Source organism: Mollisia scopiformis, assembly GCF_001500285.1.
Source record: "Mollisia scopiformis unplaced genomic scaffold LY89scaffold_4, whole genome shotgun sequence".
NCBI classification, from domain to species: Eukaryota; Fungi; Ascomycota; class Leotiomycetes; order Helotiales; family Mollisiaceae; genus Mollisia; species Mollisia scopiformis.
The window spans coordinates 1,007,748-1,033,382 of record NW_017263584.1 but is presented as its reverse complement, the minus strand read 5'-3'; the positions used below and the strand labels follow the sequence as shown (position 1 = coordinate 1,033,382).

General features: G+C 47.5%; 8 protein-coding genes across 8 annotated transcripts; 5 read left to right on the top strand and 3 right to left on the bottom strand.

The window, feature by feature from the left end:
- Positions 1-1,003: 1,003 nt before the first annotated feature.
- Positions 1,004-7,721, bottom strand: LY89DRAFT_714910 (uncharacterized protein). Its single transcript, XM_018218166.1, has 4 exons — positions 7,361-7,721; positions 6,771-7,290; positions 1,370-6,722; positions 1,004-1,317 (listed from the first exon to the last, which is right to left on the bottom strand). The coding sequence occupies exons 2-4, from the start codon at positions 7,220-7,222 to the stop codon at positions 1,255-1,257; spliced, it is 5,868 nt and encodes a 1,955-aa protein (XP_018076237.1). The 5' UTR covers positions 7,223-7,290; positions 7,361-7,721; the 3' UTR covers positions 1,004-1,254.
- Positions 7,717-10,355, bottom strand: LY89DRAFT_386607 (uncharacterized protein). Its single transcript, XM_018207157.1, has one exon. The coding sequence runs from the start codon at positions 9,963-9,965 to the stop codon at positions 8,142-8,144; it is 1,824 nt and encodes a 607-aa protein (XP_018076236.1). The 5' UTR covers positions 9,966-10,355; the 3' UTR covers positions 7,717-8,141.
- A 761-nt stretch (positions 10,356-11,116) lies between these two features.
- Positions 11,117-12,833, top strand: LY89DRAFT_637907 (mannosyltransferase). The gene is made up of 3 exons (XM_018211553.1): positions 11,117-11,594; positions 11,642-12,248; positions 12,303-12,833. The coding sequence occupies exons 1-3, from the start codon at positions 11,288-11,290 to the stop codon at positions 12,718-12,720; spliced, it is 1,332 nt and encodes a 443-aa protein (XP_018076235.1). The 5' UTR covers positions 11,117-11,287; the 3' UTR covers positions 12,721-12,833.
- A 268-nt stretch (positions 12,834-13,101) lies between these two features.
- LY89DRAFT_681252 (YTH-domain-containing protein) lies at positions 13,102-16,453 on the top strand. Its single transcript, XM_018214245.1, has 6 exons — positions 13,102-13,501; positions 13,593-15,363; positions 15,616-15,677; positions 15,722-15,835; positions 15,887-15,976; positions 16,033-16,453. Exons 1-6 carry the CDS (start codon positions 13,277-13,279, stop codon positions 16,237-16,239), a joined length of 2,469 nt encoding a protein of 822 aa, XP_018076234.1. The 5' UTR covers positions 13,102-13,276; the 3' UTR covers positions 16,240-16,453.
- Positions 16,454-16,799: 346 nt separating this feature from the next.
- Positions 16,800-18,381, top strand: LY89DRAFT_729374 (uncharacterized protein; the record flags this gene model as incomplete). The annotated part of the gene is made up of 3 exons (XM_018219375.1): positions 16,800-17,025; positions 17,079-18,293; positions 18,350-18,381. The coding sequence occupies 3 exons, from the start codon at positions 16,800-16,802 to the stop codon at positions 18,379-18,381; spliced, it is 1,473 nt and encodes a 490-aa protein (XP_018076233.1).
- An 11-nt stretch (positions 18,382-18,392) lies between these two features.
- On the bottom strand, positions 18,393-20,512 carry LY89DRAFT_714905 (putative MFS transporter). The gene is made up of 7 exons (XM_018218165.1): positions 19,755-20,512; positions 19,353-19,704; positions 19,163-19,301; positions 18,992-19,133; positions 18,837-18,943; positions 18,736-18,787; positions 18,393-18,681 (listed from the first exon to the last, which is right to left on the bottom strand). Exons 1-7 carry the CDS (start codon positions 20,371-20,373, stop codon positions 18,545-18,547), a joined length of 1,548 nt encoding a protein of 515 aa, XP_018076232.1. The 5' UTR covers positions 20,374-20,512; the 3' UTR covers positions 18,393-18,544.
- Positions 20,513-20,752: 240 nt separating this feature from the next.
- On the top strand, positions 20,753-22,808 carry LY89DRAFT_714904 (cytochrome P450 monooxygenase). The gene is made up of 6 exons (XM_018218164.1): positions 20,753-21,363; positions 21,414-21,444; positions 21,496-21,639; positions 21,688-21,814; positions 21,864-22,491; positions 22,540-22,808. Exons 1-6 carry the CDS (start codon positions 21,032-21,034, stop codon positions 22,700-22,702), a joined length of 1,425 nt encoding a protein of 474 aa, XP_018076231.1. The 5' UTR covers positions 20,753-21,031; the 3' UTR covers positions 22,703-22,808.
- A 267-nt stretch (positions 22,809-23,075) lies between these two features.
- LY89DRAFT_704657 (putative copper amine oxidase) lies at positions 23,076-25,507 on the top strand. Its single transcript, XM_018217397.1, has 4 exons — positions 23,076-23,142; positions 23,247-23,758; positions 23,805-24,323; positions 24,374-25,507. The coding sequence occupies exons 2-4, from the start codon at positions 23,279-23,281 to the stop codon at positions 25,391-25,393; spliced, it is 2,019 nt and encodes a 672-aa protein (XP_018076230.1). The 5' UTR covers positions 23,076-23,142; positions 23,247-23,278; the 3' UTR covers positions 25,394-25,507.
- Positions 25,508-25,635: the final 128 nt, after the last annotated feature.

Genomic DNA, 25,635 nt, shown 5'->3' with positions numbered 1-25,635 from the left:
GATAAAAAGCGCGGTGCTTCACTTGGGGCAAAAGGAGCAAGTGGCGTCTCCGATATCTTTGGTCAGGCAAAGATAGATGGAGGTGAGGCGGACTCTTTCGGCGGATCAGGAGGCAAAGATGTCAAGAACAATATTGCGGAAGACTTTGGCAAGAGGGACCGTCAAAGGGGAAAGAGGCCTTGAGTCTGACATGGCGAGTATCCTTGGGGATCGTTGTAGCTAGCATTGTGACAGTGCTTCTATCGCAAGCTCTTTGAGATAAAATCTGAAGGCCAGTTTGGCATACATTGACCTGATTCTGGCCTTGTGACCCATATTTTCGCTTAAACAACTGAAGCTGTCCTTGAATTGCACATATCTCAAAATCAAGTAAACAAGTGTACTGGAGACCTCTTATGATTTTTCCCGCACGGAATGGACCGTACTTTCGTACCAAGGATACAACAATAGTCTCAAAGTACTTAGAACTACATCAGCCAAGTTTTATATCTTTGAAGTCAAGTGAGGGCAAATGCGAAATGCGCTGTACGCACGAGAAGCAGCGACTTAATACCAAGTGACTGAAACTTTCCTCCCACATACTCCACCCCTTATAATGCATCAAAGTGTATCTGAACTTTCCATTCACGTGAACCACCCAAATCTTTGTTGCACGTCTACAAGAAAAGTCGTCACAGCAGCGTCCACCCTGGAAAACTTTTTCCTGAGACAAATACTAATGCGCTTGAAAGCGTATTCGGTCAGAAGCTTTATTAGTATATGAAGGACCGATTCTAGTCTTTAGTTTTCTTTTTTCGAAATATTGTTGGTGGGTTCTTAGCGTTGAAGGTTGAGGGGTGGCTGCTGAAGGAGCAGGAGAAGAAAGCAAGTGAAGAGGCCGAGCCAAAACAAAACAGATACCCAAAGAGAAACCGAAAGTAACAGCCGAACCACCCTTAGCAGCACAACCAAATAAGGCTGGCCGGAAAAGAAAACGAGGGAAGAAGGGTTAAGACTCAATTAGCGCAATTGTATTTAACACTTCTCATCTTTGAAAGCGGTCATTTCTCATTCCTGTACAAGTACTCAATGCTAACGATGCAACATAAACCATTAAGCCGGTACCAGCGAGCGCCAGCACACCTCGCAATGAACGAGCCTCAAGCACCACCCGTCCCCAACCTTGAGCAGCATAATACAGACACAGGCAAGAAAACCAGAAAACTCCTTATCCTATGCGTGTAACCCGTTTCCATATCAATGAACGACGACGAACTATGCAAAGTACGATTTCCACAACACCCCTTCTAAATCCTCTAGCTGTTCCGGTGTGAAGTACTGTGCACACGTTAGCATTTCGTTCGCCAGTTGTTAGCAATGGAACACATACCTTTTGATCAGTAACCCAGGTATCCTGTCTCGTCTTCTTGAAGTCCGCTAATATGGTCTTCACCGTCTTCCCAATTGCACCTGCATCGTTTGCTGCTCTCGAAGCGAGCAGGGCCAAAATCTCAGGCATCCAGTCTGGAGGTGGAGTCACGTAGGGGAATGCAGTGACCAGAGCACCAAGACCAAGCACAGCGGCATGCCGACGAATGACCTGCTGGTTTGTGTTGACTGGTGTACTCGTGCCAGGCGACTTCTTCGGCATTGGATTCTTCAATAATGCATTCGTGAACTTCTTTCGTAATGCAGATAGTATGTTGTTCCTGAGGGCAACAGGCGAGCATCGAATCATGCCCGACAAAGTTGTAGCAGCGCCAGAACGGACCTCGTGTTGAGTGTCTTCAAGCATGTCTGCGACAGCAGCGAAAAGGGCTTGCTGTTGCTCGGGCTTGATGAGGAATATACGGCGGAAATAGATGCACTGCATATTGATCAAAGTTCTCAGACGTTGGTGCCATGATGTCGATACTTTGCCGATGCGGATAAGAGCTGATATGAATTCACCATCTTCACCTGCGCGGAAAGGAACATTGGGCAGATGGCGGTAAACCAGATATGCCAATCTCTGAAGTTCGGGATCTTCCTTTACGTCCATCATGTGTAAGAGTTGCTCCATAAACACATCTGGGAAGAAGTCGAGCAGTTGCGTGCACTCGTAGGACTGCAATGTTGTGTCAAGCCAAAGCAAAACAGTCTTGCTTCCTGAGGTATACGACGACGGTGTCTGTTGACCAGGTGTTCGCTCCCCACGCCACACCTCAAGTCGATTGAAGACATCCTTAATCTTTGCTGAATACTGCTCTTCTGGGACATATGGCTTGACGCCGATGGAGGAAGACGCCTTGTTCTCTTTCAACAGGGTGTCAACATCCTTGAATGCTTCATAATAGCGTGTGCGGTAGATAGAGGCGATTGTGCGTCCGACTGATTCTCGTACCGCCTTGTACGGATGATCGATATGAGCCAGGAAGTCGTCTAGGATAGGCTTCTCTAATCTGAAATGCCATCCAGCATCTTGAATGGCGAATTCCAGAAGCTGGACTTTGCTGCTTTCCTTGAATGCTGCATTGGATGACATGTCGAGTCGGAAGGAAGCGAGTCTGTCAATGATCTCATGGGCTTGTCGGGGATCTCTGCCTCCAATGATCATATGCAAGCAAGTCATCCAGTACGTAATGTTCTCAGGAGTAAGTCCATCAGCGAAGACATCCAACATGATAGGCACTGCGTACGCCCATACTTTGTTTCGGACTTTCAGGTCTCGCTCAAGGGGTGAGAGAAGCAGGGCTGCCATGATTTCCGCTGTAGCACGGTGCTGATGCTTGTCGCTGCCATCTTCGAAAGTTGCCTTGACCAAGTCTTTGATATCTTCAAAGGTTGCAGAAGTAACTCCACTAAATGTAAGATCAAAGGTCTGGATGAGAAGTGCGGCATTGTGAACTCTGAATCGGTCTGCAGTCGAATCCCGTGGTTCTTGTTTCATGTAACCGAAGTACTTCTGATACCATTCCCGAGTCAGAAGTGCCCCCATCTGATTCCTGATGGAGTTCTCGAGATCGTCATAGTCTTCGAAGTCAACTGGATGGCCTTTAGTTGCTCTGAACTTCTTTCCCCAGACAAGCCACCCTGGAAAGTCCCTGTCGACAAAGTATTCAGGTATCTCCGGCTTGGCAAATGCTTCCAGAAATTTCTGGGTCCAGTTCGGATCATCCTTCGGAACTGTCACTTCGACGCGGTTAACGGGATTCTCAATCTCGCGCACAAAGTTCTCAACGCTATGGCCATAGACTGCTCGAGTTTCTAGATGATTGAAAATGCGCAACATGGCTTCGGCGTAGCTGGCGCGAAGTCCTGGGTGGTCATTGATGGCACCGTTGATAGCTATCTCGACTAAAGACGGCGGTGCAATGCTCTGAACCCGAACACCTGCATTGAGAATGAAGAGAGTGCATCGGCCAGCTATCTTCCAATGGGAATTCTTGCTCGTCTCAATCAGCTTCAAAGCTAATGCTGATTTCTTCTCCTCTACTTTATCTCGTCTTTCCAGAATGAATTTGTGCCTGGCGGAAATCTTTTCCGAGCAATCAAATCTAGGCTCGAAGATACCCACAAGCTCATGATCTATGACAAGGAAGTTCTCGAGAGATTTGCCAAAGTCAAGAAGTCCACCGTATAAGACCTGATTGCTGAGTTTTTGTATGGATGGCTTGTCTACTGTAACCGTTTTGATGTATAGATCAATTAACTCAGGGGCGAAACGCCAATCCTTGGACATGGTTTTTGTCAAGCTTCCGTAGAGCAAAGCAAAGATGGAGCCTTTAATGCGATCAAAGTCGTTCTCATCTAGAGCTTTTCTGAATGTGCTTAAGAGAGGTGGAATAACTAGAGGACGTCCTCCGATAAGGCTCTTCAGAGCAGACTCAAGTGCCGATTGTGCATTGATACGAACTTCTGCATACAGGGATACAGAAGACGAAGCGAGCTCAAGGAGCAGCTTCTTATCGAGGTCAGATTTGTGTCGAGCAGACGAGTTATGTTTAGCTCTGTGGAAGTGGTAGATCCCGGCTCGCTTGATCAATAGAGGTCTTGGATATACTTTTCGCAATCCGGTGACTTTGAAAGCGCGAACGTCTGCATCATAGAGTTTGCTGACCCGTTCATACATGTGGGCTGATCGCTCGTTACCCACATCCGTGATCCAGGTTCTGTAAGCCTGGTACAGCGCAGTGAAGCACGCCACATCATCTTCTTGGTGCTGGGTCAAGAACCCATGAATTCTGGACAAGAGTTGACCCACATCCTCGCGTAATTTGTGGATGTGAAGATATGTGGCACTATTTCTCTCCAAGAGATAACCAGCCCTATAATGGAATTGAGGTCTGGTTTCCTCATCCTCTGCGGCCTCAGCAAGTGGGTTGTCTTCGTCACTTTCGTCATCTCCATTCGCAGCTTCTCCGTTCATGGGGATGTCACCATCATGGTCATGTCCCCTGTCAAGTTGACCTGAAGCTTTCTTGGGGTCAAACAACGTAGCGATACCTGAAGTGATGAGTCGCAATTGTGCCAGGTTCCGTGAAACTTCGTCTGACCACTCTTTATTCTTCCCCTTTCTGCTAACAGCTGGATTCGGACCCGTCAAGTTTGTGAGCCGTTCGATTGCAGTCTTGACCTGGGACTCGAATAACTCGACCGCGAGCTCAATCTCTGCATCGGAAGGATAATGCCAGTTGATGGTGAGCTCTGTTGGCTTGGTCATTCTGCCCCAGTCTTCCACATCTAGACCTCTCTTGAAGACCTCTGGTTCGTACAAAGAACCATCCACTGGGTAGATCAGAGTCAAGTTAAGGAGTAAGTGGTGGATGTAGTTGGAGATGTGAATCGTTGGGATGCCGCGGCACTTCTCCTGCATATACAGAGCAATATCAAAAAGCTCCTTCTTGTATGGCATGAGGCCATCACCAATGTGAACAATGATCATGCTCAGCATGCTGATGTGCCACACCAGGGCACGATCTCGGGGAAGCACGTCACTGCCGCTACTTCTATCCGATGCGGCGTCGTTATAGTCAATCTCATTGCGAATACCAACAATTAGCATGGGAATGAAGATCTTGAGGGTCTTTTCTGGGTTGGCCTTGCAAAGCGAATTGCAAATGAAAGCCATTGCATCTCGAGCCTGGTGGACCACATGTCCTCCCACAAAAGTAGCAACCTTTTCCAGAGCCATGTCGAAGATCTCAGGGGAGAGCGAAGCGAATAGAGGGGTCAATGCTGCGGGTAAAGTGTTGATGACACTCTCCTCAGGGGATCCAGAGCGTGCCCGAGAGAGTTCCGGTAGGTTCTCTAGAAGAGTGAAGATTCTCCCAAGTAAAGACAACACAAAATCCCCGAAACCAGCTGTAGATGATCGCAGAATATTGGCCTCATCTTCATTGCTTAGCTCAGTCCTGTAGTCAATCTCAATGTTTGGACCCTCTCTCTCCATTCGCTCCATTTCGCCTTGTACCCATTGAATAGCCAAGGATGAATCGTGGATCTCGCTATGCTCCTTTGTGAGGTCGACAAACGGAATACTGTATGCCACAGACTTAATGAAATCCAAGGTATGCATGGTCTTCGTCAGATCATTTGCATCGATACCAGGTAATGCCAAGGCGAGTAACGCGGTAACGTGACATCGCAAACCTTTGTGCTTGGTTAGCACATTGGCGCATAGTTGGAGCCCGCAAAGCGAAGATTGTGTTCGATGTACTTCCACCAGTCCCTGAAGGGAAGGGTAGAAGCGCTGAAGGGCGCCAGGCAATATCAGATGCGGTTCAAGATAAGATAGGCCTTGTATCGCTCCAAAATAAGCATTCAGAGATTTCGCCTTCTTGGAGAATAATCCCATGAACATAACTTCTTTCAAGCTCAGAACGAATCTTCTCTTCAAGGCATCGTTGATACGACGCTCGGGAGGAGTGTCTAACTCTCCACTCTGCTCTCGATTCCAGCGCATAACGAAGAAGTCAACGAGGTGAAAGACGATTTGAGCTAGCATATCCGTCCAGGCACCATTATTTGATGGATGGAAAAATGTGTCGATAGACACCATTAGGCCTTCAAGATTCGAGAGGATTGAGCCCGGTTTGTCTATACATAATGGCGATAAGGACATAACAATCCATCGCGCAATAGAATATCCTACCGGTGCCTTCTTCTTGTCTCTCTCCAGGTACATGCCAAGACCCGCGCCAAGATCAACCATGCCGCTATACGGTGATGATGCTTGGCCGACAGGAATCTCAGTCAAACGTAACAGAGCAGTGAAGATGAGGTCTGATTGGTCTTTCGTGAAGATACCAAATTCCGAAAACTCAACGTGGCCACTGCTTAAAGAGTCTCGAGCTAATCTTGAAAAGAGGTCGAAGAAGATATTGTCAACAGCCTTCGAGCGGTTGACCAGCGACCATAAATGGAAGAAAGTTGGAAGATAATCTTGGGGTTGGAGCTGGCCAGGCTCATTTGGAGCAGGGTGTGTCGGCATGAGGAAGTTTAATGTACCAAGTACAATGAAAGCTCCTGTTATGTCGGAAGTACTGAAGTATGGTAGAACCTCCTCCAACATAGCCTGCCGTTCCCTAGGATCAAAGTATTGGGCTGCAAAAGCACACATGTTGGCAATGTTCTTGTGGCTTCGTTTGCGTCCTCCCTGATTTGTAGCCATTTCGGATGGTAATACAATGGATTTGATCTCTTTCCATAGTGGTCGCCAATCGAGTAACAGATCCTCCCCAGGCTTAAGGTAATGTTTTTTCCTTGAATTGTTAGCTACGCAAGGACGAATCTTGGAGGGAGCGGCATACTTTATCAGAAATCTAAACATGCTCTCAAATCTATCTGTAGCTACCCAGTCCATCCCGGGAGCTAAAGCTAGCATGTAATACATCTTGACAAGCTTCACTCGCAGCTCTCGCGAGATCTCGAATTTGAGATTCAGCCATCCTCGAAGCTCTCTCGTCCAATGCACAGCGCCTGGTGATATGTCTTCCGCCTTGACGGCAATATAAAGCTGCCTTAATATCTCTTCTAATGCCGCACTCCGTTCCGCTTCCTCCTCAACTTTGTATGGTAATAGCTCGAAGTAGGGGTAGGTTCGCGGGAGGTACCGCTTCTCCTTCTCGGAATTGATTCCATTGGAGCTAAATCCAAAACCTGGAGATGTTGCACGCGATATCGTGTCGCTCGAGTGTCCGTTCTGAAGTATGTGTTGTAGGAATTGCGCATGGTTGCGACCATTCGTATAGCCTTCCTCCATCTTCTTCGGATGGCTGTCTGCGCTCGAATCTGAGACCGTGGATAGCTTTATCCTCTTGCGAGGGGACTCTGAAGTCATTATTGTATTAGCTGATGCTTTCTTGCGCTCGTGTGCGACGTGACAGCGGTGAAGATGTACCTTCCCTGGAATGTAGAGCTCTCTGCGAGAGGTCTTCCAGTAGATTCAATCACACGACCTCGAAAACGGAAAGTCTGCGCCGCCACAGGGCATAAACACCTTGGTAACAATTGGACAGGCGATGGCAGAGCGAGTATTATGTCCGCATTGAATTTTTCAATGAAATATGAGAGACAGCGACGTCGGCTGTCAAAAAGTGTTGGGTTGCACTGCTGATAGACGCGGATTTAAGTGCGGTGGCTGACTGATGATCCGAGCGACGACAACAACGAAGACAAAGATATTGTGTTGCAAGGAACCAACAGAGTAAGTACTGCCAACTGTGCAGTCAAGTTGAAATTAAGTAGGATATTCACTGGCTTTATGCTCTAGAACACTAGTACAAGTTTCATCCATTTTCAAACTGGTCATTTGTTAGGCGCTACAATTGTACGCAAGCTCTCGTGCCTTCATGCGCCTACGTGAGCACTCTTGCCTAGAGCTTGCTTCAGATTACATTATTAATTTGCACGGCGAGACTATTTGGGTTGTATAGTTCTGTTTCGGCGTCTGAAAGAAGCCGAGAGGCTTTATTGTTATTTGCAATGGATACTCTGCTTCATAATGACTGTAGATATACATGTTATTCCTCCAACGCCTGTTTTGGTAACCATCCAAGAGTTCCTATCAACGCCATCCAATGGCTTGTGCCTTTTTACAAAAGAAAATTCAGACGCTAGTGGTATCCTACACTGCAAGAGTAATCAAAAAATATTGATACAAGGTGGTAGTCTCCCTTGGCTTACTCGCTGGAATTATGTTTTCGGCGGAAGAGATTGGTGAATTGTTTCCATCGTCCTATCTTAACCTTAACGATAGGATCGATATACTGATTCGATGGAGGAATTGTCGAGCTATTCATCTCAGAAGCACTATTCGTGAACCCATTCTGGAGGGAGCTCGTAGGTATGTAGGCTGATTGAGCACGTCGGTGAGGACGAGTTGGCGTGTCAGGTGTTGTAGTGGATGAACATGGAAGCGTAAGGCATGGAGGTGTCGATGCTCGATTGAGAGCATTGTGCTTCTCGTGAATCGGAAAGTTGCTCTGTGTGCTCTCCCCCTCGCTGTCGCTAGCGACTGTACTCGGTGGAAGTCCTGCTCTGCGGGCTGCAGCCCGCTGCACAAAAGCTGTGCCAGTAGAAAGGGATCTCTTCGGAGGAGCGAAACGATCCCCTCGAGGCAGAGCTCCATTTACAGGGCTTATTTTGGCAGAAGATCGACGTATCTTACTGCTTAATGCTGCCCCGAATGCACTATTGCCAGAGTCTGGAGTGTTTGAACCGGCTCTAGCAATAGGCGGACGAACTGACTCGGGCGTCAATGACGATGATCGCACACGTCCTGTTGCCAATGTGTGACTATTTGGTACAGCCATGGCATCGTTATACTTGAAGTACGGCGACCATCCTTGCCGTAATGCAACCCAAATACTGGTGACCTGAATAAGTGATTTCATGCTCTCATCAATGACATGAGTGCTTCTCTCCGTCGAGCGTTCCTCGTCTCCATCAAGCTCTCCTGGGAGATGTGGAATTGGGGAAGTAGGCGGGTGCCTGCCTGCTGACGAGGAAAGAGAAGTAAAAGTATCCGGTATGTCGAGTTTTTTTTGGGTGAGAGTCGCCAGGATAGGATGTCGACGTGAGTTAGGGTCAATAATACTGAATGTGAACTTGATATCGTTATGGAGATTGGCAGCATCCGAAACGTCGACACTTTTTCGCTTGGTGGCTCTCCGCACCCACCGAGCAGTTGTCACATCACCTCTTTCGTCGGTGGTGGTGAATTCGTAGAGACCATTGGGCATAGGGCTAGCAACCCACAAGGAGCCATCACCTAACACGATCTCGGCCTTCCCCTGAGATCCTCCTGAGTCTCGTCTCATTTGGCATATGACGGCGACCAAGTCTCGCCTCGCAATGCCCTCCTCATCCGAATCACTCTCATCGACAGTAGTCTCAAATCCAGCATCATACTCCTCGCTTTTCACAATAAGCACATCATTGAATCCAAGTGCTGAATGACCCCTGAACATCCGTGGAAACTTCTTCATTAACCGAGGAACCACTATTGTAGAAGGAAGGATGTCAAGAGTAGGTATAGGCCGAGACCCTGGCGATAATCGTTGTAACTGAAGTAATAATTTTGGTCGAATCTGCAACAGCCTCTGCTTTTGCGTCAAGGTCGGCGCAGGGTGTGCGAGCTGGAATGTTGTGCTCTTCCGTATTGATCGTCTTCGTTGTTTACCCCCGCCAACCGTTGTTGTCTCGCTGCCCTCCGAGTTGGCAACAGATCTGCCATCCTCGCTCATCGCTTCCTGCTCGACTTCTTGAAAGCGGACTACCGGTTCTTTGATTCGTGGTAGCTGTTCAGACAGTGGTCGTTCTGGTCGTGGTATCACCACCGGCGAGTCTTCATAAGTTGTAGATTTTCGTGGTGGAGGTGTGGAAAAGGCCGATCTTGTCAATGGACTCCTCCTTGGAATAGAATTGCTTGGTTGTAATTGAGTACGTGTACTGAATTCATGTTCGTGGTTCCACAGCGAACCGACACCAGAGTTCAGGAACATCTTGACCGTTCAGGAACGGAAGCAGCGCCCCAGGGGCGCCTTTCCGCTCACTGGGAGTCCAAGCAAGATATATTCAAGTTTGTTGTCTTTCGGTGGTTTTGTGTCGAGTGTATGTTTCGTTTCGACTTGGGAACATTGGGGGCAAACAGCTGAGACGTGCCGTAGGGCTGACGGTCAGGCTGAGGTCAGAGCCCACAGCCACGAACGATGATTTGATGAGTCGCGGCAGCCCACGATCAGCAGAGACTGAGTTAAGAGATGAATAAATGACCTGATATCGATAGATTGAATATGATGGTCAAGGACAGTATGGAAAGGAGGTCGGACGAAGGTGGTAAGATTTCTGAGGCTCTGAATGCCGCGAGGTGGTGCAGAGTGTCCAGGGAGACCTTGACCTGGGATATCTTATTGATGAGCTCTCGTCAGCACGGGTCAACCTAGGCATTACCGCCGTGTCGGGAGGACAAGTTTTTTTTTTGACAGAATCCAGTTTGCAACTGCTGCGAACCATACCGCGAAGATTAGTAGTGGTGAGCGTTAAAGACGGTCATTGGGAACCGTCCGCGGTGTGTGCTGGGTGGAGCAACGAGGGGCAGCACAAACCAAAAACAAAGAACGTTGTCGTCGGAAGCCCGGATGCTCTGTGCAAAAGAGGAGACTGTATGGAAAACGGACTGGGCAAGCCCTTGATCTCTGTGATCACATTATGATCTGTGGACAAATAATATGCCCCTGGAGGTGGGAGGATTGGAGCCCTGGATGCTCAGCAGGTCCTCAGCAGGTCCCCCCAATTTCCTCTTTGTCCTTAGACTCTTGCGGCTTTCGGGCAAGAAACACTTCCTTGGGTGTTTAGATTTTCGGAGTCGGCCTGTCGAAGATTCCGTATGCACAAAGTGCACTCACTAGTAGCTATCAGGCACAAATGTTTCAATTTCACTCGACCGACGTCCGACTGTGATTTGCTGGAACACTGCACCAACGGCAGATGGAAGAAAAGAGGGGGATGTGTGCGTGCGGGCGGAGCTGCAGACCAGGATCAGGTAGGGAAAAGGAGCGGGAGTGCCCAGGTGGAAATTAATGTCCCACGTGACTACGCTTCTCGTTTCGTAACGACGACCCAATCGGGACGTGGCCAAATATAACTTGCTTCATCTCCTCGAAACGGCCCAGTTCAATTAAGCCAACAACTATACCAGGCCTGTGTCCTTTGGCTAGCTGTCAATTTCATCGACTATGCAAGCTTAAGCACGCCCGCATCGAATGCATTTTCCCTCCTTCACCGCTAATTCTGGCCCCATTCGTCAAGTGCAGCAACCTTGATCATGCAGTTCTTGACTCGGAATCTGGATCATCCTATTCGAAAACTCGTAGCCCTTTTTCTTTGCTGGAAAACGCTACTCCTGCTGGTAGCGTTGTGCAGCCCGGGGCCCGGCTATGATACTTCAGGTAGCCTCACGGAGGCAAGCCACGGGAAAGAACAGCTGCCAGTTGCACTTCGACACACAATCAGCAAATTAATAAGATGGGATGCCCTTTACTTCGTGAAGGCTGCTGAAAGAGGCTACTCTTTCGAGCAAGAGTGGGCATTTGGATGGGGCTTTACCCGTGTTATAGCTGCTTGCACTGAGTGTAAGTATCAATCCCCTGTCTTTTGCCAGGATCACTAAGAAGTATAGTCTTAAAAGCCGCTGGAATTCCTCATTACGACGGGTTGGAAGCTTGGGTGGCAATCAATCTTGCTCATATTGCCCATCTGATCTCGGTTCTTCTCCTCTTTTACCTCTCTTCAGATGTATTTCCGGGCTCATCACAAAATTTTGCCTTAACTGCCGCATCGCTCCATGTTATCTCTCCAGCTGGACTTTTCCTCTCGGCCCCGTATGCTGAAAGCTCCTGTGCCGCATTGAGTTTTGCCGGCTGTCTGTTATTTATGAAGAGCCTCAATCGCAATGGTCGAGCCACAGCAATTCATGACCTTTACCTTATTTTAGCGGGAGTCTCATTTGGAATTGCAACAACTTTCCGCAGCAATGGAATTTTAAATGGTTTGCTTTTATTAGAGGAAGCTTTCAGAACACTATTCGTGCTCAGCTACGAGAGAAGCGGAGCAACACTGCGTCGTCTTCTCGCTGCTGGTCTTGGAGGGATGTGTGTTGGTTCAGGTTTCTTGCTGCCACAGTACATTGCATATCAAGAGTATTGTGGATGCAAAGATACAGTTCCAAGAATCTGGTGCCAAGGAACTTTGCCAAGCATCTACAGCTTCGTTCAAAGTCATTACTGGTGTGTACTAAGGCCAAAACATGTTTGTGAAGTAGTAATTTCTAACTTTCATAGGAATTGTGGCCCTTTCCGATACTGGACAGTGTCAAACATACCACTCTTCGTACTTGGTACACCAATTTTTACTATTCTGATCGTATCTGGTCTTTGGGCACTTCAATACACAGCAGCCAATGGACCGCCTCGAGCAACAAAGCAGTATGATGTGAAGAGTAGTCAAATTTCGTTTGGCAGGGAGGGAATCTCGGTTCTCCGCAATATGGCTGTCAGTCAACTATTTCTGGCAGGAATGACTTTGACCACCGCCCACGTGCAAATTATCACAAGGATATCCTCCGCCTATCCTGTATGGCTATGGTATCTTGCAGCTTCGTCTCACGAAGGAAGACTGCTTGGGATATTTGTGAAATTTATGGTTCTTTATGGTGTTATACAAGCTGGATTGTATGCATCCTTCCTCCCACCTGCTTGACAAAGGCAGAGAAGATGCTGGGTTGGACTACCTAGGAAATTGTCTTTACAAGCATGATCCTAAGAGAGAATATATGTATCTGTGCCTGCATCTGCAAGTAACCGTACGGCGTGATCGTAGACACAAGTAGGATCTCATATCTTGAACAGTGTACCTCTACACTTTCTGCGTGAGAAAGGCCATTAAGACAAAGTGAAGTCACATCGTCCCATATGACACCACGCCCTATTTCATCCTTACTTCGCTTCGTAAAGATAGTGGTAGAGACCCCTGGACCGGACAACGCGGCCGACAAACACCGAGAGAACGCTAGCTTCATTGGTGCTAGGTATCTCCTGACGCGCTCTGTTGATCGAGAACAAAAAAAAGCTTGAGCTTTGCGATATCCTAAAGAGTTTCCCCTCCACTTCAACATACTTCCAGTGCAATACTCTCGATATTGAGCGCACCTGGCTCATCTCTAGACTCAACAACTTATCCTTGAACAAAACCTGACCAACTGCAAACGCGTTCTCAATCGACACTCGAGCTGTCCGATCTGAAAGACCTAGCAGCCATGTGGCCCAACGGCTTTGGAACCCCTGGTCCTTTCCAGACCAATTTCAATCCAGATGAGTTCTCGCAAATGCCATTTGGTGCACCTCAAGGCCAGCAATTCTTTCAACATCAAGGCATGATGCCATTCAACAATCTAAATGCTGAAGAGAGAAACTATGCACCTGTCGATCAACCTTTCGCCATTCAAGGAGCTTTCATGCAGAACCAAAACATTGGTCCTCAAGTAAGTTATCGTGCAGCTAGTTGGCGGCTTATACTCATTGGAACCTTGTGTTCCAATTCGATCTGTGCTAACAACCTCCGCCTCTGCTCAGTTCTCACCATCGCCTTTCATGACTCCTCAAGCTACCCCACCAGTCTCCCTTGCCAGCCGCGCTCCGGCCCAAATGAATGCTAGAGCTGCAGAGCTCAAAGCTGAATTACTCAAGAGAAAAACAGAACGAGCCAGCTCTGCAACTCCTCCAGGCCCAGCTAAGCAAGCAGCTCATCCAGAGAATTCAAAGCATGGATCCGAGAAAAATGTTAATACAGCTGATCAAAAGCGCGAGCAAGATGTGAATGAGCTAATCTCACAGTATTCTGGACAAAGTACACCCGCCACAACTGTTAAACAGGAGAAGAAAGCCAGCAACATAACCAACGTCGCGCAGATTCCTGCAAGCCCTACTCCTTCCGCGAAGCCGCAAGTACCTTCAAACAAAGTCACAAAGGCGGCAAATAATGGAAAGACACAAACAAATAGGACGAAAGACAAGGCTTTTGGAAGCAGGCATACGAGCAATGGTTCAGTCTCAGAGGGTGAGATATTCGAAGATCCCATACCCCACAGAGCGGCTTCCCCCATGCACGGCATTGAACCAAAGTCCAACGACAAGATGAAAATGCCAGAGGATCGACAAGACCGTAGTTCACGAGATGATCACAGCGTCAAGCCACCATATCCTCGATCTTATCGCGAAGACGCTCGCCGTCGTACCCCGTCCCCCAAGCCCAGAGTTCCGCCTTCAAATGGACGTGATGATCGCCGGGAAGAGGCTGAATCACGAATGGACAGAAGACAACGTGCGGATTCGGTCAAATTCGAAGGAAAGCATCCCACAGATGCAGAGAGGCAACTTGTCCTTCGTGCAGAACCTCGCAATGAAGCTACTCGCCAGCCGCAATCCAATGGTGCACTTGCACGAGTGGAATTGAACAGACAAATTCGAGAGCAAAATCCACCTTCTCTTCTTGACGTTCTTCCTCATGATGAAGACTTGAGAGAGTGGTTGGAAATTACTGGCTACCACAATGAAATATACAGAAGCAAGATTCTCAATCGTCGTCGAGCAATCGCAGCTTTGGATGCTCAACGAGACAAACTTCTAGCAGAGATGGCCGCTGAAGAACGTGGAGTTGCCCCTCCTGTTGTTCTCCAACAATCCGCTCCTTCCATGTTACCCCCGCCAATTCCTAACCGAGCAGAAGATCGCGTCGAATCAAAATCAATCGCTTCTGTCATTGAAGCTCAACCTGAGAGAGTCGTTTCTAACAAGCGTCCTTATAGCGAACTTCAAGACTCTCGAGATGCCCCTAGTACAGAAAAGATGTCACGTACCGAGCCGAGAAGCTATGCCCACCCAGCCCAAAAAGTAAAGGATGAAGATGATTTCGATACCCGCCGCCCTCGATCAAGTGGATTTGATTCAAACCGCCGATCATCCCCACCTCGCCGTGAAGATCATGAAGTACCACGTCAATACTTTCGAGGACGAGGACGAAGTCGCAGTCGCGATGGACGTAGTTTGTCACCTGGTCGTCGACCATATGAAGACCGACAACCACCTCGCTCAAGAGCATACGATTCAGACTACTATCCACGAGATAGCTTCAACGACCGTTCATTTGAGTATACATCTGGATATAGGGGAAAGGATTCTAACTATCGTGGTCGTGGTCGAGGCAGAGGCCGTGGTGATTCTCGGGATTCACGTGAGTATCCATCAGGAGGCCAAGACTTCAAGAACGAACCGCAATGGGGATCCAAGATCGCAAACAACAGACCATACAGAGACGGGAAAGGCTTTGAGAGAGGTGGACGTGGAGGTCCGTGAGCGCCATCTTCTTGTCCTTCATCTCATTCTCTTGGACTACGTCTGTTCATTATTTTGTTTGTGTGAAAATGCATTCTTGGAGTTACTGGAATGAAGTTGTAGCTCTTGTTTATCATTGTAAAGAATACCAAGTCGTCAAAAAATACCCTTTGCTTTGTCTGCCTTTGTGGTATCAAGTGGCAAGCTTCTTGAAGTTTAGAATTGGCCCAGCGCACTTGAATGCAGTAATTATTAACTTGAATAGATACTCGATATTTCATCGTCAAATCATTTAACGAAGAGAACGTGTTGAAATGTATCGAAGATGTGAGTCTCCTCTTGATGCCCCAGATAATCTCTAATACAGGTAGTCTGTCTGGACAACTCAACTTCAAAATGGACCCGTGTTTGAAGAGGCTTTTGAAACCTGCAAAAATGTCATCTTGGTCTTTTCAATCAATAAAAGCCGTGCATTTCAAGGATATGTAAGTTCATTACCCCTTAGCTACATCTACGAGTAGCGTTGAATTTTATAGGCTCGTATGGAGTCTCTGCCAGGCTCCGTAGAGATTCCACATTGGCAACGCGCCATCACATGGGAAAGTGCGGGGGCATTCAGAGTCAGAGTAAGAAACCCCAAGCTCCTGCATTCGATTGAGAGCGGCATGCTAACCTTCTCAAGTGGCTTGTGATCTGTGCAACCCGCTTCCACCGCGTTGGCCACCTAAAAAATGCATTCAACGAGAACCAAGCAGTGCTGATCGGCAAAGACGGCCAGGAAATCGAAGAGCACTGTGGTGCTAGCCTCATTGAACTGATTGATGAAGAGGCAGAGCAGGCCCTTCGCAACTCTTGGGTCAAAACTGAAAACTGGGAAGATCTTTACTAAGATTGAACATACATACGTTGCTATCTAGCAGAGGCCTGAAGCTTGCATGACAGCTGGATAAGCTTTCTCAACTTTTAATATTCCTTGGTACGACGACATTTTCAAAAGACGAACTCTATAAGCTTCGAATTGCATACTGGCCGATTGATATATGGCATTTGGAGAGGATGAATTTGCTATCCTAATAATCCTATCCATGAATTATATTATCCCTCGTCTCTTCTGATTGCATATGTGATGCTAGGTGATTTCATCTTCTATTTCACACCGCGTACCGAGGGTTGTCCTCTTTGAGAGAACACAATTTCCCCACCTTCCAATATAAGCACTGCAAGAAAACATGATATTCAGATCTCCGTAAACAAGCCCCCACGTAGGAATTAGCACCTAAACTCCCGAATGCTTACTTGTCCAGTATTCCCGGGGCCTTTGACGATAAAAATAGTCACGTGGATATGTATCCAGCTGCAAACCTAAGCAAAGGTGGGGTATCGATCACTCATGAGCTCTCACATCAATCACCCCTTAGTCAAACCGTCAAGTCCAGTCCAGCCAGAGCAATGGACAACACCATCTCAACCAACAAGCACCAACGCTCACACGCCGGCTGCACACGCTGCAAACGGCGGCGACAAAAATGCGACGAAAGCAAGCCCTGCGGACGCTGCACCAAAGCTCGCGTGGTCTGCGAATACGCCGTCAATCTACGCTGGGGCGGCCGTAGCTTTGATCGTTCACGGTTCGGAGATTGTCTGAAAGCTGGAGCGAGGAAGGTTGTTGGAGATAGTAAGTGTCTGATTAGATTTGGCGGCGAAGTTATGGTGCTGATGGAGAAGTAGGACAGAAGGAGTTTGTGTATACGGCTTTAGCTAATGTAGCAACGCCGGAACCGGCTGTCTTGAAGGCGTTTCCGTCGTTGACGATGGAGGAAAAGAGGCTTTTGTTTCATTTCACGGATGAGGCGTCGAGGATCACTTGCTGCAATCCTCACGTGCAGAAGGAACTTTGTTCGTTGATCGTGCCGATGGCTGTCGAGTCACCAGCGTTGATGAACGCAACCCTAGCTTGGGCAGCCCTTCACAGCATGACGTTCTATGGCAGTATCGCTGGAGAGTCAGCAACTGAGGCAATGCAGACAATTGCCAAGTTCAAGGCGAGAAGCATTGAGGGTCTTCGAAGAGAGTTGCAGGCCTCGACTTCCATTGATGCTTTGCTTGCTACTATCCGGACACTATGTCAGTGTGAGATACATTCCGGTAGCGATCACGGCAGTACGTGGCGAGTACATATTAAAGGAGCCAAAGCCCTCATGAATACGATTGATCACTCAGGGGCAGCATCAAGCTCTCGCCCAAGGCTGCTGTATCGGTGGTATGCTTCGCTGGACTCGTTGGCTTTGCTTTCATCCTCCAGCACCCCGATCGAAGATAGCGAGCTGCCTGAGGATGTTAGGAACCTTGAGAATGTCCAAGTCTACCTAGATGATTACAATGGCTATTCGACCGACCTTTCATACCTCCTCGGCAGGATCGGAAATGCTATAGTGGCCCAAAAGCGACGCGATCTTTTGTTTCCAGGCCTGAGTGTCAACTTAGAAGCAGACTTCCTCGAAAATGCAATCTGCCAAATCATGGAAAGAGACAATTCAGCAACGCCGAGTTTCTACCCCGGCGTGCTTGAGAAGCTCAGTCCACACGCAATACAAGAGTACGCTTGGTGCAATCAAGCGTACCAGCATACTGCTTTGATATACATCCGGCGTCATCTACGGAAGCTTCCTAGCGACAGCCCAGAAATTCAAGATTCGGTCAAGACGATCATTGAGTGTGTTCGATTGATTACCCCTGCTTACGGACTATCGCCAACAATTGTACTGACGACACCCTTATTCGCTGCTGGCTGTGAAGCTCTGGGTCCAGACCGGACAGTTATAAAGGAGCTGTTGATCCAACTCTATGATTGTTTGAAGATTCGCAATATTAAGCTTGCTTTGGAGGTGTTGGAGAACTACTGGGCGAACTGTGGTCCAGATGATGATATTGAAATTGTGCTTCGTGAGTGCTTTTCACGAGTTTATCACGTTCACGGGACTAATCACTTGTTACGGCAGGCGGTCAGAATTGGGACTTCATTCCATATTGATAATAGAATTGCCTTCTCGACACAATTTTCATACTGGATCTCATCTATGACACCGCCGCCGTATGTTGCTCGAGAGCAAGACCCAAAACCACCTCGACTATCCGAAATCGCAATTTACATTTATCGCACACTTTAAATGACAGGATTTGACTACAATTTCCGGTCAAGGGTCGATATGGTCTGCAAAACCAAGATTCATCGGTCGACGGAGTTTTGGTCCATATCTTTGCAACACGAAATATGTCGGAATGATTCCGAACGTGCAGATAATTGCCTGCGCCGAGAAGGTCCAAGTATATCCTGAAGTTGTGTTAGTTCTGAATGAACTTGGAATGATGAGGGAGTGGTACGCACCTGATTTCTCCACCCAATCATTGATAAACCAAGGATTTATGAATGCTGACATCTTCAGAAAGTCAGTAATAATGTTCAATAATCTTGGCAGAGAGACATACATTTATTATCACGGTATAGAACGTGATAACTTCCATTGCATGTTCTGGATAATTATCCACAATGTATGTGGACAGAACGGTGTTGCCGATTTGCAAACCAGCAGCGTCTATTCCAAGTCAGCAAAGCTATTAGGAAGTGCCTCGGGGTCGCAAACATAGGAAGAAAGCAATTTGGCCAGTGATCCAATGCCACTGCCGATCTATCGACAGAACCCAAACGATGAGCCCAATGGACGAGACAACAGCAGCTGGGTACCCCAACCACAATCTCATCTCGGGCAGTCTTTCGCCGCCATGCTTCAAAGTCAATCGCCTTACGAAGTTACTATCCAATCACTGAGTCGGCCTGAACAGAATATCTCTGCAAGAACAACGCCCACAATTAAACCGAGAAAAAAGAGTCCTTGAATCTGAAGTTTGTAATTGTAGTAAGCTGCAGGCTCCATGGTAAGTACAGAACATATCCTATATGTGATGTCAGCTTAGCTGACGATCCATTTCCAGGTAACGACGTACCACCAGTAGTGGAAGAAGACATATGCCAGCGTACTCAGGACGATCGTCGGGTATGACCAGATCATGCAAAATTGGACTGCAGTCACGTAGGGTTTTGGATGTGGTATCCCCGGAACTTTCTTGAAGTTCAGGAATCCGAGCTGTTTCGTCTTCTTCAATGAAGACGCGGATCCAGCTGGGGCGCTTTCCGAAATTTTCTGGGAATCTGAATTCTGCTCATACGAGACTACAAGAGTTCTGGGGAACAACGTCTCAGGCAGGAAGAACAACTCGAGCACGAGAAGAACCGCAAAAAGCATCGTCACATGGTATGCTATCCAATATTGGTCAACTGTTGCCAGAAAACCTCCAACTGTTTGGTGTCAGCTAAGAACCACGAGGTTTGGTGGACGAGATACTTACCAAGACCTCCAACCAATGTTCCCATATTCGCAGACATGGCCCACAGCCCAACTCGAAACCCGCGTTCATGTTCCCAAGAGATGTCATTGACAATGCTCAAGCCTACATTTGCAGCAGGGCCAATACCAAAGCCTTGGAAGAAACGAGCAGCAAGATAACCTCCAAAGCTTATCCCGTGAATGGAGGTACAGCCACTCGAGATCAAAGCTATCGTGGTACCGACAATCATCACCACTCGACGACCATAGATATCAGCTAAAGCAGAACAGAACAGAGGTCCCGCAGCAAGACCCAAAGCAGGGATTGCGAAAGTCCAATTGACCTGCGAGTACGTGGCATCGAATTGGACTTGAAGGAGGGTGAACGATGGCACAGGTGCAGTCGTGAAGTATGTCAACATAAAGTAGGAGAAGCACACAATGGCGACTATTGTGTACTTCTGGAGATTAGGCCAATTGAGGGGGTCCAGATCGTCTGTCGTAGGTGTCGGTACTAGAAACTTTCCAAATTCGTCCATCCTGGCATCGTGAAGGATGCCTGGTTCCCTGTCAGGACTCGAGTCTTGCGGCCGGGGCGAAGACTTCTCTGATACTCCGAAATGAATATCTTCGGAAGACATGATGTGGAAACCAAATATTGTAGAAATGCTTTCTCCAACTCTCTTTCGAACAACTAACCAAAAGATTCGCCAAACTTTAAATGGTTTGAGGACCAACAGGAGGATGGATGTTACTCTTATATCGTCAGAATTTTTGCATCCTTATCAGATCTCATCTTCAGCCCCTGCAGTGATCTCGAATTTCACTATGCCTTATCATCACCTCCCCGTGGAGACATCTGGAAAAGCGAAGTTCTCCTCAAGTTTCCCATGTCGATCTAGTCTAGGTCTAGCGTTCTCGTAGAGTTCCTCCTTTGGGCATAGCGTTCATCACCCCACCTTTGGTGGACATCCTTGCCACTCCCAAAATCCAATCTGGATCACAGACATTTTGATTCGACCAATCTCAGACGGCGAGACAACGGGGCTTCCCTCGTCTGATGCTTATCTTCGCGATGAGCTTGCTTTAATTTTTTGAAGAAGTTTTGTCAACATTGATACCGGGACGGCTAGGAGAGTTCACATCTCCTGTTCTTTCTCTTTCGGGATACGATGTCGGGTGATATGGCCACGGAATAGTCTTGGGCGTTGCATCTCATATTAATGGGGTGGAGGACATTGTCCTGTGAAGTCCAGTACTTTCAACTTCTTTCCTCTCCATACCAGAACTTTGGAGAAGATGGCCTTTCAACTCTGGCAACTCTGCTTCATAGCACTCAGCATCAGCTGGCTTGAACTATGCATCCACAGAGCGATCTTCGCACCTCTTTCCAAACTACCAGGTCCATGGTATTCTCTCTTCACAGATTTGTATCTCATGTACAAAGAATTCTCGGGTCAGCGTCGAGAATACATCCATGAGCTACACAAAACATATGGGCCTGCTGTTCGGCTGGGTCCTAATGAGGTCTCGTTCACTTCTCTGGAGGCACTGAAGGAGATTTACCAAAGTGGTGGGAGTGGGTATGATAAGACAGAGTTTTATACTCTGTTTAAGCAGTTTGGAACGAGGTGCGTAATTCTGAGATTTGAAGCCGGCTCAAAGAGCTAACATTCGGAAGAACAATGTTTTCGACACTTGATAAGGGAAACGTCAGTGCTAGTCATAACAGTTGTGCAGCTGGGTTACTGATGTTTGATTAGCATAGCCAGAAGAAACGGCATATTGCAAGCCAGTATGCAAACACAAATATCATGCATCCTGAAGTTTTGGGAGGTATTCAGGATCGAGCAAATGCTTTCATTAGAATATGCGAGAAGTCGAAAGGGACTGGAATGGATGCATATGTATGTCCAACCAATTATGATGATGTGCAACCAAGCTGACAAGCTTAGATTTACCTGCATTGTTTTGCCTTGGACTGTGCTTCCCATCATCTCTTCCATCCGTACGGAACAAAGTCAATCGAGGGGGCAGATCTCAATATGATGGAGGAGCTATCCTATCATGACAGTCTGATGAGTGCGTAGACCCAGCTTTCACTGTCACGTAGCGACTAACACCAACTCAGGGAACCTGGCTCAATATCGTTGGCCAACCATGTCATTCTGGCTAGAGAAGGTTTTCAAACCTAGACCTGCACCACTCGCCAACGATTACGTACTAGCCTCAAGCAGGACGTCTGACTCAGGAGAGCACAGCTTGACATACAAGCTGCAGAACAGCAAAGATGCTTTTCAACCAATCCAAATCGCTGCTGAGTGCATGGATCACATGGCTGCGGGCATCGATACAACTGGAGACGCCTTGTGCCTCCTCATGTACCAATTATCCTTATCTGAGAGTTTCCAAGTCCAGGATCAACTCATTACAGAACTTTCGATCAACAAAGACAAAGCTTTCGATGACTTACCATACTTGGATGCAGTCATCAAGGAAGGATTGAGGTGCTTTCCTCCGATACCTATGTCTCAACCCCGCTATGCTCCAACTGGAGGCCGGACAATCGATGGGTATTTCATCCCAGGCCACACAATCGTTAGTTGTCAGGCATGGAGTGTACATCAACTCAACGAAGATGTCTTTATAAAAGGAGATCAGTTCCTGCCAGAAAGGTGGCTCGATCCAAAAGCAGCTCTGGAAATGAACAGGCTCTTCTTCTCTTTCGGCGCAGGCGGAAGAGGTTGCACAGGTAGACAGTAAGTGCAAGATTTCCCTTGTTCGGGTGATTGACTGACAGTTCTTAGTCTTGCAATAGCAGAGATGAAATGCTTGCTTCGTGAGGTGTATATTCGCTACAAAACCAGAGTTGCGCCAGAAATGAGGGGAAGAATGAATTTGTCTGATCAAGTCATCTCGAGTAGGCCGTTAGATCAGACTTGCAAGCTAATATTCGAGCCTCTGAATTGATGTCACACAGATAGTAAGAGTGGGACTTGGCAATAATTGGAAACTTCAACAAAAATCTAGGATAATACAAAAGTCCATCCAAATGAAGAACAATGAAACTTTTCCCGACGGCCTTGGTGACACAAGAACCGAGGACAGTGATTGATGCACAAGGTCCCAAGGAGCCGCAAGTCGTGGCAACCTGCATACCGTCAGATCTTAGAACACGTTGCTCTCATCCAATTTAGGATGGTCTACCCGAGCACCAGCGATCTGAAGCCGAAGAGTGGGATTAGCGAGCCCCTAAATGGAAGAATGATTGGTTTCACGTGATTGTTCTTATCTCGGGCTGCTGGCCGATGCGGGAACTCTATTTGAGTTCCAGCCTGTACATCCACTTTTGAGTTCGAGTATATATGGCTGTCGTTGTGTATAAGAAGTCGATTGGAATCTTAAGTAAGGTATGTAATTATATTCATCTGTGCTTTGCCACCCCGGAAGTGGTAACCGAGGCCGTTTGTAGAACTGCGACAATCGAAGCATCATTGGCTGACCTGTGATATAGACTCAAATTAACTCGCGCATTCAATTCCGAAGATGGCTTCGACAAGCCTGAAGCACCCTCTCGACCCGCTCAATGCGGAAGAGCTGACTCAAGTTTCGTCCCTCCTCAAGGCCAAGTCACCAGACAAGAGCCTACACTTCAAGATCATCACCATAATTGAGCCGCCAAAGGCCAAACTACGACCTTTTTTGAAGGCCGAGAGAAATGGCACTGCTGGTCCACCACTACCTCGTCGAGCCTCAGCATTGTATTACCACCGTGGAACTTCAGATCTGTTCCTGGCAGAAGTCAACATCGAATCTAACTCGGTCGACAAAGTCGAAAAGCTAGATCCTCAATTTCATGGCCAGAATGATATCGATGAACTCATTGAGTTGCGAGATGCATGTTTAAAAGACCCAAAGGTACTTGAACAACTTGCAAAGTACAAGCTCCCAGAACATCTGGAAGTCGTATGTGATACTTGGCCTTACGGACGAGATTCTGAGGACAATCTTCCTCGCTACATTCAAGTAAGTAAACCTTATACCCTGCAGAGTAATTTGCTCACATTTCAAGTGTTACCTCTTCGCTCGCTCGTCACACCCGGGCTCTAATCATTATGACAACCCACTCCCGATTTCTCCAGTCATGGATATGATCACAAAAGAGGTTATCGATATCATTCGACTTCCTACTGGCTCAGATGCTACTCTCAATCACGACGCCGTTTTTGAAACTCATGCGCCAAAGGAGTACCACCACGATCTGCAATCACAACCGACACGAACGGATTTGAAGCCTCTGATTGTGCATCAGCCGGAAGGAGTCTCTTTCACCATTGATGGATACTTGATCAAGTGGCAAAAGTGGAGGTTCAGATTTGGCTTCACGTGGCGTGAGGGAATGGTTCTGCACGATGTGACTTATGATGGTCGAGAGTTGTTCCACCGATTAAGTTTGAGCGAGATGTTTGTTCCTTATGGAGATCCTAGATACCCCTACTCGAGAAAGAGTGTTTTTGATGTTGGAGATATTGGTGCGGGTGTCACAGCCAACAATTTGGCTTTGGGATGTGACTGCTTGGGTGTTATCAAGGTAGGTACCTCCCTACTTTTGAGAAGTGGTCAGGATTGACCAATCCTTAGTACTTTTCTTTTGTCATCAGTAACTCCCAAGGGCAACCAGTACAGAAGCCAAATGCGATATGTATGCATGAGATAGACGATGGTATAGGATGGAAGCACACAAACAGCCGAACAGGAGCCGTTTCAATCATTCGGTCTCGAGTGCTGGTACTCCAAACCATCATCACTGTAGGAAATTACGAATACGTCTTCATGTGGCATCTAGATCAAGCGGCCGGTCTCCACTACAGAATTCAAGCTACTGGAATCCTGTCGACAGCGCCGATAGACAAAGGAGCTACAGTGCCATGGGGCACCAATGTCAATGAAGGTGTCATGGCTCCTTTCCATCAACACGTTTTCAGTCTGCGTATCGATCCTTGTATCGATGGCGACAAGAACAGCGTCATCGAAGAAGATTCAGTTGCCATGCCTATGGATGACAGCAATCCTTTCGGCGTGGGATATGTCACCAAGAACCGCTTGATCAGCAAGTCCACTCCCCTTGACTCAGCACCGAACCGGGTGCACAAGATCATCAATCCATCTGTACTCAACAAATCATCCGGAAAGCCTGTCGCATACGCCATACACAGTCCCATGAAGCAGATGCTCCTTGCGCACCCCAACTCCTGGCACGGAAAGCGGGCGAGATATGCTTTCCACCCATTCTGGGTGACCGCACATCGCGACACCGAGTTGTACGCGGCGGGAGACTATACATATCAATCTCTTCCCGACGGAAAGTCGGATCTTGAAGGGTGGGCTGATCGGAGAGACAAGACTGATGACACGGATATCGTTGTTTGGCACTCCATTTCGCTCACTCACAATCCTAAGCCGGAAGACTACCCAGTGATGCCTTGTGATACCATGGTGGTGAGCTTGAAACCTAGTGGATTCTTTGATCAGAATCCTGCTTTGGATGTCCCGCAGAGTACGCAGAAGTCGAACGGGAGTAAATTGGTTGAAGATACTGCGTTGACGATTGCTGTTGGGGAGAAGGATGCGGATTGCTGTGCACCAAAGTCTAAGCTGTGATCAAGAGAAGGAGATTTTGGGAGGCTTGCTTTTTGGAAGAGGCTTGGGTTAGAGATACCGAAGATACTATGCATACTTGACTACTAGATTTGAATCAGTTCCAATATCGCAGATTTTGAGGTGGTGATCATTCGTATTTCAAGGCTTCTGTGAAAGAACCTGAAGAACGTTGTGGGTAGCTTGACGCAAAGGGAAATTCAATGAGAAGACCATGATATTGAGCTTTGGGCTACTAAACTGTC